This window comes from Ursus arctos, unplaced genomic scaffold, assembly GCF_023065955.2.
Source record: "Ursus arctos isolate Adak ecotype North America unplaced genomic scaffold, UrsArc2.0 scaffold_22, whole genome shotgun sequence".
NCBI classification, from domain to species: domain Eukaryota; kingdom Metazoa; phylum Chordata; class Mammalia; order Carnivora; family Ursidae; genus Ursus; species Ursus arctos.
This window is the reverse complement of record NW_026622897.1, coordinates 5,546,054-5,558,402: the sequence shown is the minus strand read 5'-3', so window position 1 is coordinate 5,558,402 and position 12,349 is coordinate 5,546,054. Positions and strand designations below refer to the sequence as shown.

At 42.3% G+C, this 12,349-nt stretch overlaps 1 protein-coding gene across 7 annotated transcripts in view; it reads left to right on the top strand.

Annotated features, from left to right (window-relative positions):
- The window catches only part of EXPH5 (exophilin 5), a 70,778-nt gene extending 61,981 nt beyond the window's left edge, over positions 1-8,797 (top strand). For all 7 annotated transcript variants that reach the window (XM_026505811.4, XM_026505810.4, XM_026505814.4 and 4 more), the window contains one exon: positions 25-8,797. In XM_026505811.4, coding sequence (XP_026361596.2) covers positions 25-5,411 — 5,387 coding nt within the window. In that variant the 3' untranslated portion in view covers positions 5,412-8,797. The remainder of the gene's footprint in view (positions 1-24) is intronic.
- The last annotated feature ends 3,552 nt before the right edge of the window (positions 8,798-12,349 follow it).

Genomic DNA, 12,349 nt, shown 5'->3' with positions numbered 1-12,349 from the left:
AGCTGACTCATATTCTCCTATCAGTTTTAGATGATTTGGATAACAAACTGGCTCAGGAACAGTGTCCAAGCTCAGTGAATACCACAACGCCGCTCAACTATGGATCGAGAACGCAGTTCAGTCATTTCTACTCTAGGGGGAACGCGCACGGTAATATCACAGGATGGCACAAAAACCACTCTAACGAAACTTCTAATATGTCCATCTACGACATCCTAAGGCCAGGAGCCCCTAGGGAACGTTTTAAAACCTTTTCTCCTAGAACAAAAACAATTTATGATATGTACAGGACAAGGGAGCCCAGACTTCTAAAAGAAGATTATATGCAAAAGAATACTTTTGGTAGTACTTCTCTGTGTTTCGACAGCAGGCAACAATCGGCTTCACCAGCTACAAGCTATTTCACAGCAAGAAGCTTACATTTTCCAACCATCACTCAGAACAAGAGTGGGTTTTTATCACCAAGGCACCAGCAGAGCCCAAAGAGAACGCCTTTATCATCCATCATATGGAATAGATCAGATGCTTCTGGAGACAGGCAGAGCCAGGAGGAGTTCCTGAGGGCACCGTCACCCATGGATATTGACGCTAACGACCAGTATACATATCCCAGGTGTTTCCAGGAGAATAGGAGATACGGATTTTACCGTTCACAGAGTGTTTACCAAGGTGCTCATTTTAATGCCCCCATGGATAATGCAATGAGTCCTGACCCATTTGAGAACTCAGAGAATATGCCATTCTACCCTCAAGAAAACCCATTTGCTAGATCTTTCTCTAGCAACACCTTTGGACGAAACAGGGAACAGAGATTTAGACAAAGTCCTTTTTGGGACCAACAGGAAGAATACTCTTTCTGGTCTGACTTCCATCAAAGCAGGCATCCCTTCCCTCCTTCTGACAGAGACTTTGAAACGATTTCAATGGAAGCAAATAGTGCATTAGCTGCTCGTGGCCATGGTGTTCCTTCTCAACACTGGGGATCGTTTTCTTCTAGTTATAGAACAGATATGTTCAGAGATCAAGAAGAACCACATCCCTGGCAGTTTGATTCTCAGACGTCCACACTGGAGAGCATGGAGGTGCCACAAGGTAATGGGAGCCAGTCAGCTCATTTCAACATCCCAAATGTTTGCCCTATGACGGGTCCAAGCTATCACATCAAATCTCGTAGGTCAGTATGTCAAGAGGGCAGTCCTCCTGCAGAAGTACACAGGAACCAAGATGCTTACCCATTTGGAACTGCTCACACTCTGGCAGCTTCATTTCAAACTTCCTTCCCCCAGATTCCTGATGACGGAGGGAATCCTCAGAGTTCCATCTTTCAGAATCCCACAGTCACTGTGCAGAAAATTAAGCCTGCCTCTCTTCCAATAAAAACCTATACAGAAGTCACTGTGACCAAGAGAAATTCAGTTGATTCTCCACCTCTTACTGAAAGCCCACCCATTGTCTTGGCTTCAGAAGTGAGTCATGAGAAAGACTTGAATGAATCTATTTTGGAAGAAGATAAACAACTAAACAAGATGGACCAGACAAACATGCCAAGTGAAGAACCCCAACCTGATTCACAGACTGTAATCTCTAACCCTCCCCCTGATTTTCGAAATCCCCTCTCCCATGATTTAGCCAAGAGCAAAGGATTTGCTTTGAATGCCTCTACCACAGTAAGTTCAAAAAGGACACCTGGAGTCATTGCCAGGAAAGATATATCCAAAATTCATCTATCACACAGAGATAAATCCAATGAACTAAAAAAAGATAGGAGTTATACTGAGAATAGAAATGTTGGTTCAGCAACTGCCCTTCCATTCATTCAGGAAAGCAGAACATCTTTTCCCAGCCCAAGTCCAGGTTGTCACCAGGAAGTAAGAATAAGCCATGATGATAGTTCGAGCATTATTAGAAATCACCACTGGAGCTCTGAACAGGCTGGTAATCAAAACGCACAGTCTCCAGAAAAGCCTGCTGTGTTAGATGCCGAGGAAGAACAATGTAGCACAACTCATTCTACAAACTGTAGCAAATCAGCCCCTGGTCACAAGATCCCATGTGATTCTTCGGATCTGTCATCTGGTATACCACCCGATTCCTCACCATCGGATAATTCTTCCCTTGAGGCTCTGGTGTTTCCTTCTATGACAGTATTCTCCAGGAAAAGTCCTTCAGGCAAAGATCCGCCTCTGGGAGAAAGAGAACAAAAAGACAATAATGGCAAATACCAAAATGATCAGTTTGCCCTCAGCCCCTCAGAAAACCAAAAGAGTAATGATAATTGTGTGGTTGTACATAATGAGGGGGTTGATGCTGTCAAATGCCATTCCCGCCCTCCCTTCAGGGACGGAAAAGGAAAAGGAAAAATAAGGCGATGCATATCCTGTTTTGAAAAGTTAAGCAAAACGGAAAGTGGATCAGCACCTACAAGCGCTGACAGTAACCTCATGGAGAGGAATCGAAGCAATTCCAAGCGACCCGAGATTCACACAACATACTGTAGCTCGCCAAGGAAATCAGCCAGTTTTCTCATCAGTAACAGGAAGCCAGAAAGTAAAATAGCGCCTTCTTCCTTTAGGAATGAACCGCTTCCATTCCAAATCAAAAATAATGTCGAAGGCCCCATGGGGACGTACACGTCAAACAAACTCAGTTCCAGCTCTTCGGAGGCAGAAAGCAGATGTTCCAAAGCAGTTTCAGACTCGGCCTCAGAAGTACCCGAAGCCACAAAGAGGATGACAAATATGAAAAACATCGGATCTGCTTCTGTTAGAAAAGGGCCACTTCCATTCCTCATTCAGAGGGCTGTGTCTTGTCCTTTAGGGGCACCAGATGCCTCAGCTGGGACAGATGAAAGAGAAAAATGCTTGCTCTCAAGCACAGACGCTTCTGCTCTAACACGGAAACCGTGGGGGACAGTCATGAGCCCTCTGGAAAATAACTCCCCTGTCAGCGATGGTTCTTTAAACAGAACCCCCCCCCAAAAGGAATACTTTCAAGAATGCACTGAAAAGGATGGTAAAATTGCTTCCTCCAGAACAGGTCTCTTTTCAAATGAAGACCCTTTACCTTTTTCTTCAGACATGTCAAGAAAAGAAAGTGGGAAAACATTACATAAATTCAAGACTACTAGTATGTTTTCAGTTTCTGGTGATGAAGATAATGTAAAATGTCTTGAGGTGGTTTCAATATATTACACTCTGCCAAGGAAATACAGCAAAAAATTCTGTGACATTCTTGAAAAGTATACACAGCAAATCGATTCACTTACAGAATCCACTAAAGTGGAGACTGAAATGTTTCCTAATGCTTTTGAAAAGGACAGACTAAATTATTCTATGCAAGAGCAGTCAGGAACACCTGCATCTGAAGGTCAGAAGATGCTGGTCAGCTCTGCTCCGGAGGACAGCCGTGGTCTTTCTCACACCACTGATGATACGACTGCTTTCCCAGACCGTAGGCCCTCGGAGCCCACAGTAGAGGAAATGGCTTCTGCTGAGGCAGGTGTTTCTCTTCATAAAGGAGAATCGGAAACTAGAGAGATTTCTCCAGATAACTTCACTAAAACACCTCTGGGCAATTCACGGAGCGGAAAGGAGAGAGGGAAAAAATGGCAAAGTGAAACCCTGCATACTTCATCACAGCTTTCTGGAAAAAAAGTTACAGGAGAGAAATCGGGAAACTGTCAGCAGCCCATTAAATCAGGTAACAGTGGTCCTCCTAATCTTCCATCCCATTTAGAAGAGAATGTTGGAAATTCCCAAACTGTAAGAAGTTCTGAGGAGTGTGCGGGTAATGTGGTCATAACAGCTACTGGAACAGCAGAATGCCTTCAAAAAGATACCACAGGCAAGGCTAAGGTTGCTAGCGCCAGTGGATTGCAGCCTCGGCAAGTTAGAGGGGAAATTGGAACAGATTTCCAAGAAGAGACTAGTAAAGCACTTTCTGACTCGGAAAGCCAGGTCTTTGTTCTTACTCCAGCTTTGCATAACTTACAGCTTGACGGAGGAACTTGTTCAGGTGAACCAGATTTAGACAGTTCGCAGTCTGAACCCAGAGAACTCCCTCAAAGGAGTCAGGAGGTGAGTAGGACAGAGAATGGCAAAGCTGAAGATGAAATGCAGAAGTTGTCCTGGGATCAACCTTCACTTCCTGAAGGAAGCAATAAATATAAAACCAGCGTGGATGACCCAGAAAAAGGGAAAAACAGATCTTTAGTTAAACACAGATTGGCAGCCATGTCCAAAGTGAGCAGAAAGTTCTCAGCTAAAGATTTAAGCCCCAGAAGACATGTAGCTACTATCTTCCCCCAAAGTGGGAACCGTTGTGGCTTTGGCAGTCTATCTCTTGGCACGCCAGAGTGCGACCCTCTGTCCCCTGAGCCTACGCCAAAGTCCATAGAATCCAGAAATGAACACAGGTTGAGTAGCGATGTAATGGATGTGGAAAAATCCGAGAACTCTCCCCAGGTTAGTGTAATATCCAACAGTGAAGCTTCTACACATTTAAGCAATCAGAAGTCTAACAGCATCTCACAGCTACATCAGAGTGAGTCTAAAAATATCTCAGAATCATCACCAAAGTATGAGAGGTCTAAAGATGTAGCAGCAGCTCAGACCTTGGAAAGAGAGTCAGAAGCCTTGGCCCAACCCACATTCCCCAGCCTCGGGGAAACAGACTTCTCTGACCATCAGAGAAGACCGAACCCTCCTTTTCCACTGGAGCCTGCAGAGAAATCCAGAGTAAGCATCCCGTTGGCCACTTATTGGCAACAACAAAGTGCTTCATCTCTGGAGTGGGAACCTGAACCACAGCCCTATCGTTCAAACAGTTTAAAAAGCATCAGTGTGCATGGTGATCTGGTACGCAAAAGTCATCCTCCGAAAGTCAGGGAGCGCCATTTTTCTGAGAGCACATCTATTGTCAATGCCCTGAGCCAACTGACCCTAGGGAATGAATTCTCTAGCAACAGCGGGTACAGTCGAAGATTCAGATCCTTTTCTGAGCTTTCCTCCTGTGATGCAAATGAAAATCGGGCTTTGTGTAGGAGCAGGACAAAAATGGGCCCCAGGTCTGCAACATCTATATCCAGACCCATTGACTATGGAATTTTTGGGAAAGAACAACAATTGGCTTTCTTGGAGAATGTAAAGAGGTCACTCACGCAAGGAAGATTATGGAAGCCAAGTTTTCTCAAGAACCCTGGCTTCCTGAAAGATGATGTAATTTACGCCCCTAATCCAACAGAGCTATCCAGCTCAAATTCTCCCGGCAGCCAGAAGCCAGAAGACGACTTATCTCCAAGCACACCACTTAATATCTACGAAGAGAATACAGTGGACTCAGATTGTGACACAGACACAACCACGGATGATGAATACTATCTAGATGAAAATGACAAAGAGTCAGAACTGTGAGCCTTCTTCAATAAAATGCATAACCTTTCCACCAGAAGCTTGTAATGGAAATGAAGTGTAAATGTGTATGCCCTTGAGAAGGACAATATAAAAAACATCAGGTCTGTGCAACACCTGCCCTGAAACAATCCAAATTCTCTTCCCTCCCTTCCCCACATGATATATATATGCTTCCTAAATTCTAGAGCAAATGAATTTTTGTTTTTGGGGATTCTCTTTTGTTTTCTCCCTCTGTATATATTCTTGCCTTTCTCCCCTCTGCTCCCCTCGCTGTCCAAGTTTGGCTTTCTGCTTTACTTTCTTCCTAAACTTTTTACACGTTTCATTGTGATTCAAAACCCTAATAGCCCAGGCACATACAAACTATTAACTTCAATAAGTTAGTGGTTAGAAAATTCTATATTGCCCCTTCCAATCTACACCCCTATATTCATGATGTTAAATAAAGTGTAGGGATGATGATAGTGAAGTAAATGTTATCATCCTGTTTGACCTGGCATTTAGGAGGTTTAGGGTTGGCTGTTTTTTTCCTTTCAAAGATAAGGGGATTTTCATAAAGGCATCCTGTTCGATCCATAGTGAAGCCAGGGAGACAGATGTTTGACGTATTTATCGAGGTTATAGATGAGCTGAATCCCTATCAAGCCAAAAATATTAGTACTCCTAGAAATACCTTTGAAGACGTTTGTAGGGACTGGCTGAGTTGTTAAGGGCTGAATTTTAATCAAGTCAAGGACTCAGGCCAAGTAGCAAGATGGTACAAAGGGTGGCTTGGCCACGGAATTCCTGCTTAGGAAGGGAGCATGACTGCAGAGGCAGGTAAGTGGACATCCTTCGTGGGACTGACATCCCCACTGCAGCTCTCTCGCCAACTGTTTTTCCCCATTTCTCCAGGACTGCCCACTTCTGGATTTTCGTTATTTGCAGGATAGAACGCTTTATTTCATGGGCACGTTTTAGTCACGAATATCAAGCGGTAACCTTGGCCAAGCCCCTAAAATGCTGCTTAGTCAGATCAGACGCACCGGGATTCACTGGCTTCTTTGCAGGATCATTTACCAAACCCACAGGAAATTACAAGGCAGGGCTTCTAAGGGCTTGTCGCTATGATTCCTTCAATACATATCTAGACTAAATACTCTTCATACCCACTGATAACTTGGTTTTCTAACTCTTTGGTTGCCAAGCAGAACTTCTGGAGCTTTCCCTCCTAATAGGATAAACACCAATAGATGGCGGTGAAGATAGTTCACTAGAACTACAGGAGGCCTGCCATCCAGGATCTTAGTGCTATGAGGGTCCACATGAGTGGATTTCATTCCGATTGCTTCATATTTGCTTCCTGACCCAATTCTGTTTTCCATTTTTCTCAGCTGTTTCATCTATATAAATTAAGGATAATGATAGTGTTGGTGAAACATACAGAGATCTGGAACTGATAGAAATGCAAGAAAGAACTATATTATTATTATCCTCCTAACCATTGCTTTCCCTGGAAGCAAAATACCAGGGCGACTTCACATCATTCCCATGCAACTCAAAACTAATAAACGTGGTAACTAACATGAAAGCTATTCCTTAAATCTGTAAATTGTTTTGAAGTCCAGGCTCTGACCCATATCAAGCCCAAAGAGACTGATAATATAATTTTAAATCAACTGTTCTAGATACTTTAATTTAAATGGTAAAGAATAACATTTTATTCTTTTTTATTTATGTTTGTAAATTCTACCTTTCCCCTTCCCCTTCTATTTATCTGATTATTTAAGTATAAGTTTCATAAACCACGACTTATGTTTTCCATCTAATTTTAAGATAATCAGAGTTAAAATATTAACTCAATATTTTAATATTAAGCTTCCCAATTTTTGAAAAATCAGCTTGCAAATTCTATTTCAGTAAATACTCTTGAGTTTACATGTAGGTTACAAAAGGTGAAATGAAGTTAGCTTATTTTTCACTGAGTTTAGGCTGTATCAACAGTTAGTTAAGGATTTAAGGTGAGGATAGACGATTACTCTGAGGCCCTCCTGCCCTGCAGGGGCGTCTACTATTTGAATTCAAAGGTAACTGATGGCTGGTGCTCACCTGCACTGTTCGTAATGTTTGCTTGTTGGTCTGGCTCAAGAATCAAAGAAACAGAAAATTCATAAAAATAGCAACTTCTAGGGGTGTCTGGGTGGCTCAGTCAGGTGAACATCCGACTCTCGATTTCAGCTCAGGTCATGTTCTCAGGGTCCTGAAATCGAGCCCCGTGTCAGGCTCTGCACTTAGTCTGTTTGAGGATTCTCTCTCTCCCTCAGCCCCTCCCCTGTTCTCTCTCTCTCTCTCTCTCACTCAAATGAATAAGTAGATCTTTAAAAAAACAAACAGCACCTTCCGTAATTTTATACTTTTATAAAATACTTCGTTAAAGAAGTATAGCAAATTTCTATGTATTTGAACATACAAACTGCTGCTTTTTAATACTCATTTTTGGTACAACTATAGTAATTTATAATAGTCATTTTTATACCCCTCACTTGTGTGCTAAAAGATATAATCAATATTCACATGAATTGAGTAAATCATGAGAAATCCATTTTAATAAGTACTTTTAAATTATTAACTTGTTTAGATAATGGACTTCAATTTTATACTGTAAAGTTTATTTAAAATAGGGCTTAGGCACCTGGGTGACTCAGTCGGTTAGGTGACCAACTTTCGATCTCAACTCAGGTCATGATCTCAGGGTCGAGAGTTCTAAGCCCTGCATTGGGCTCCACACTGGGAATGGAGCCTACTTTCAAAAAGCTGGGGGGGGGGTCTTAATTAGATTATTTTAATTTTTAGAGACCTCCTTCTAAATAATTTACCCCCTTACATTTGTAAATACATGGATGTTAATAAAACTTCCAACTGCTACTAACAAGGTTCTGACTGATGAAAAGTGAATAAAAACAATTTTGTGTAGAAGGTAAATGTATGTACTAGAGATAGTGAAAGAAAGTCCACTTAGGTTATGGTGAAGATGGGAATAAAATTGAAAAACTCCCAACTCCATAAAAACACTGTACTTTATGGAATGCCAGAAGGTTAAAGAGGCCTTACTGGTAAGCGTTTATTGTTAACAGTAGTGATAACACTTTAGAATATCTCATTTAAAGGTACAGGGTAAATATGTAAATATTTTACTTTCCCAGCAAGTTTGTGACTGTTTTACCACTCACGGGTTCTTTGTGACTGTGTTTCTGAAACAAGTAAGCCTTAAGCACTTTTGTTAAGATGTTGTCGAATAATCCTTTTATGTACTTGTCCTCAATCCTGTTCTCTAGGTATAAAAAGTGTTCCGAGGCTCTGACCATTGTTAAAACAATGCCTGTGTTGAAATAAATGATTTAAAGAGATGCACTGTTTGACCTGGTTTTTATTCCCATCCTCAAATGATTATTTTTAAGCATGAAAGTTTCAGGAAAAATTCTAAAAAGGTGGTGGGGGAGAAGGGGCCAAAAGCATTCAAACAATCTCTCTGGTTGTTATTGAATGAGATCAGCTATATGTAGTTTCAAAAAATCACAGTGACTTGCTTCTTTCTTCTTTCATTTGTATCCAAAACCAATCAAGTGACACATGATCAGTCTATCTGGTTGCATACAGGAGGAATGAAGAATGTCTGGCATTTCTCTGTGAGAGGAAGAAGGAGCTACATGGAGTTGGGTTATCCATTGTCCAGTAGCACTGATGAAAGACAAACAGTTCTTAACAGTTGAAATATAAGACATGCAATATTCATTCATTAATAGATTTGTACCAATCTTATGTCTTTTCTAGAAAAGCAACCCAAAGGCTTTGTCTTTACCAAGGACAGGAGAAGGCTGTCATCCTGAATATGTGCAGTATTATTAACATTTAAAATACATTGGATCAGCCAGGATTTTTAGTTGTAGACTAAATATAATCCTCTTTAGGTGGCTCAGGTAAAAGACGACTTATTAAAGCGTGTACAGTTTGCTCACAACTGCATTGACAGGGCTGATGAAACAGATGCTACATTGAAATTCCAGCAGCAGTTTCTCAGACGATGCCAGGGAATCGGACTTGTCATGGGAGCCGCTATCTCTGTTACGACCAGGAAGGTAGGGATTCAGGGAGAACCAATACACGGAATCACTGTATTCATTTGCCCCAGGAATCACTCCAATGGAAATAAGAGCACTAGTATACATAGACTTACAGGTAAGAATTTTTATTGCTATGATGTTTGTTGTGGCAAAAACTGAAAACAAAGTGAACACTTTATAAGAAAGGACTGGATATTTGATGGAACATCCGTATATGTGATATTATGCAACCATTAAAAAGAATAAAGTAGAACTATGTGAGTTGACTTAGGAGAATTCGCATGAGTTACTGTTGAGGGAGGAAAGCAAAATCTCATTTTTTATAAAGCATTAATCAAAAAAAAATGCTGCATATGCATATGTACATCTAGAGGGATACATACAAGGCTATTATGTCATTTGCTACTTGTGGCCAGGTGGGGGGTCGGGCGGTACGTTCAACAAGGGAGGGGGAGAAGCATACTTACATTGGAAGAAGCAATCTGCCATGGGTCTTGAACATTTTTCCTGGGCATACCAAGAATGTAAGTCCTTGACCACTCTTTACACGTGCCATTTCTTTCTCTTTTTTTTCATTATAGATTTTAAGTCTTTACAGCCAACATGGGGCTTGAATTTGCAACCCCAGGATCAAGGGTCGCATGCTCCACTGGCTGAGCCAGCCAGGTGCCCCACACATGCCATTTCTTAGGTCTGTTTGCAGCAAGCAACCTTGAAGGATGAGATAACATCTCCCTCCTGGCCAAGAGCAGGATTAATTCCCCTTGCTGTGAAATCAGCAATCCCCTGAATTTGGTGTGTTTCTCTTATAATGGAACCCACTTCACACATCCATGATAGGTCTTCTGTATTGTCCCCACCAGACTTGGGGACTATATATGTCTGTTGGGGCTGCCCTTACAAAATACCACAGACTGGAGGGCTTAAACAATAGAATTTATTCTCTCATGGTCCTGGAGGCTGAAAGTCCCAGATCAAGGTGTTGACAAGGTTTGGTTTCTCCTGAGGCCTCTCCCTTGGGTTGCAGATGACTGCCTTCTCACTGCGCCCTCCCTTGGTCTTTATTCTGTGCCCAAGCATTCCTGGTGTCTCTCTAATTTCCTCTTATAAGGACACCGGTTCGATTGGATAGAAGCCCATCCTAACGGCCTACTTTCACTTAATCATCTCTTTAAAGGCCCTATCTCCAAATACACATTCTGAGGTCATGGAGCTTAGGGCTTCGACATCTGAATTATGGAGAAACAGAATTCTGCCCATAACAGGGGACATGGGGATCCAACACAAACCGACATGAAACTCTGACAATGAATAATAAAGTCCTTTGTCTCTGACCCAGGAGTCTTGTGTCTTTCCACAGCATCCGTGAAAAAGGCTCACCTGTTCGCTTGTCAGAGGCTAAAATTCCAGACCTGCAGAGTTCTCCACCCCCGTATTTTAGCACCCACCACACTGCCTCTTTGTCTTTCTTCTCCACTCAACCACAGGAGTTCTAAAGTCTAAGTCTAATATTCATAGCAGGCATTGAATATGTATTTGAAATTTGATTTAGGATAAGGAATCTAGTCAAGGCATTGGTTGATCTGAAGAGATATGATTTTAAAGATATGGATGACAATGAGAAAGAAAACAAGTTGGTACAGATGCATTGCTAAACAAGGGTTCATATTCAATTATATGCCTTCCTTGATATGTTCTCAAAAAATACTGGGGGTTACCACAAGTATGATGTAATAAGTCAGGCCATATTTTACGATTGTCCTCTACCAGCTAACCCTCAGACTATTTCTCTGGGAAATTTTTTAAAGTTTGATTTTGAAAGAATGTGAATAAAACATGTTCTACCCAATTTTTCAAAGTGATAGCTAGAGCACAGCAATGCTTTCTATTTAAAGCATGCAGACAACCCCACACTAAAACTTATCAGTGAAAGTAATAATAATAATAATAATGCTATACTTTAGCCCTACGATTCACCAGTGATTTACTACCAGTTTCTGAAAATCTTCCCAAAATACAAAGAACACCGTCCACAACCTCTGCTCAGTATTACTAAAATATGACAACAGAACTGGGGAGGATTTTGCCCTAGGAAAAGGTGGTCATAGCAAGAATGCTGAGTAACCCAATTAAAGGCAGGAGATGAACAGGGGGTGCCTGGTTCTGGCGGTTCTGGATTGGGGTCTGTAAGAGGGTGCAGAATCCCTCTGTCCATTCTGCACTTTGGGTTCCCCCTGGCTCACCCAGCCTGAGCAGAATGCTTATTTTCCTTGAACAGATTTGAACGATAAGCAAATAAAAGAAGCAAAAATAACAAATGTGGATCAAATGATGGGGGGGGGGATAACAGTGGCTGCCAGCGCTTAGGGCTCCTGCCAGCCTCTTCTTGGACCCCAGCTCCAGCTTCTGAGGAGTGACCAAGACCAGGGGGACAGGACCACCTGACAGAGGTGAAGCTCTGGCAAGTGGCTCAAGGGAAGTCCTTCAACCACCCTGACTTCTCATACCCCAGTGCCTGCTTCCTCGGGATTTGTCCCTAACAAATCGGATGCTCAGAAAACACGTGTTGAGAAAAGCAAAGTGTAGGGGAAGGAGATTAGGGAGAAGGGAGGAATCCCACGGAGGATAGCAGGATTAGGCTGGTGCCCGCGGGAACACAGAGCTGGCAGAGGTGGCGTGACATTTGCTCTGCTCCATGTCAACCCAGTGAAATTCCTCGGCTGAGGGCATCTCCCTAAAGGACATGGAAGTTCTTCGCTGCGGAGCCCTTTCCCTCTCCCCACGGCCATCGCCACGGCGTTGGTGTCCTTTCAAAGCGGTTTCCTCCAAACGGTTGAA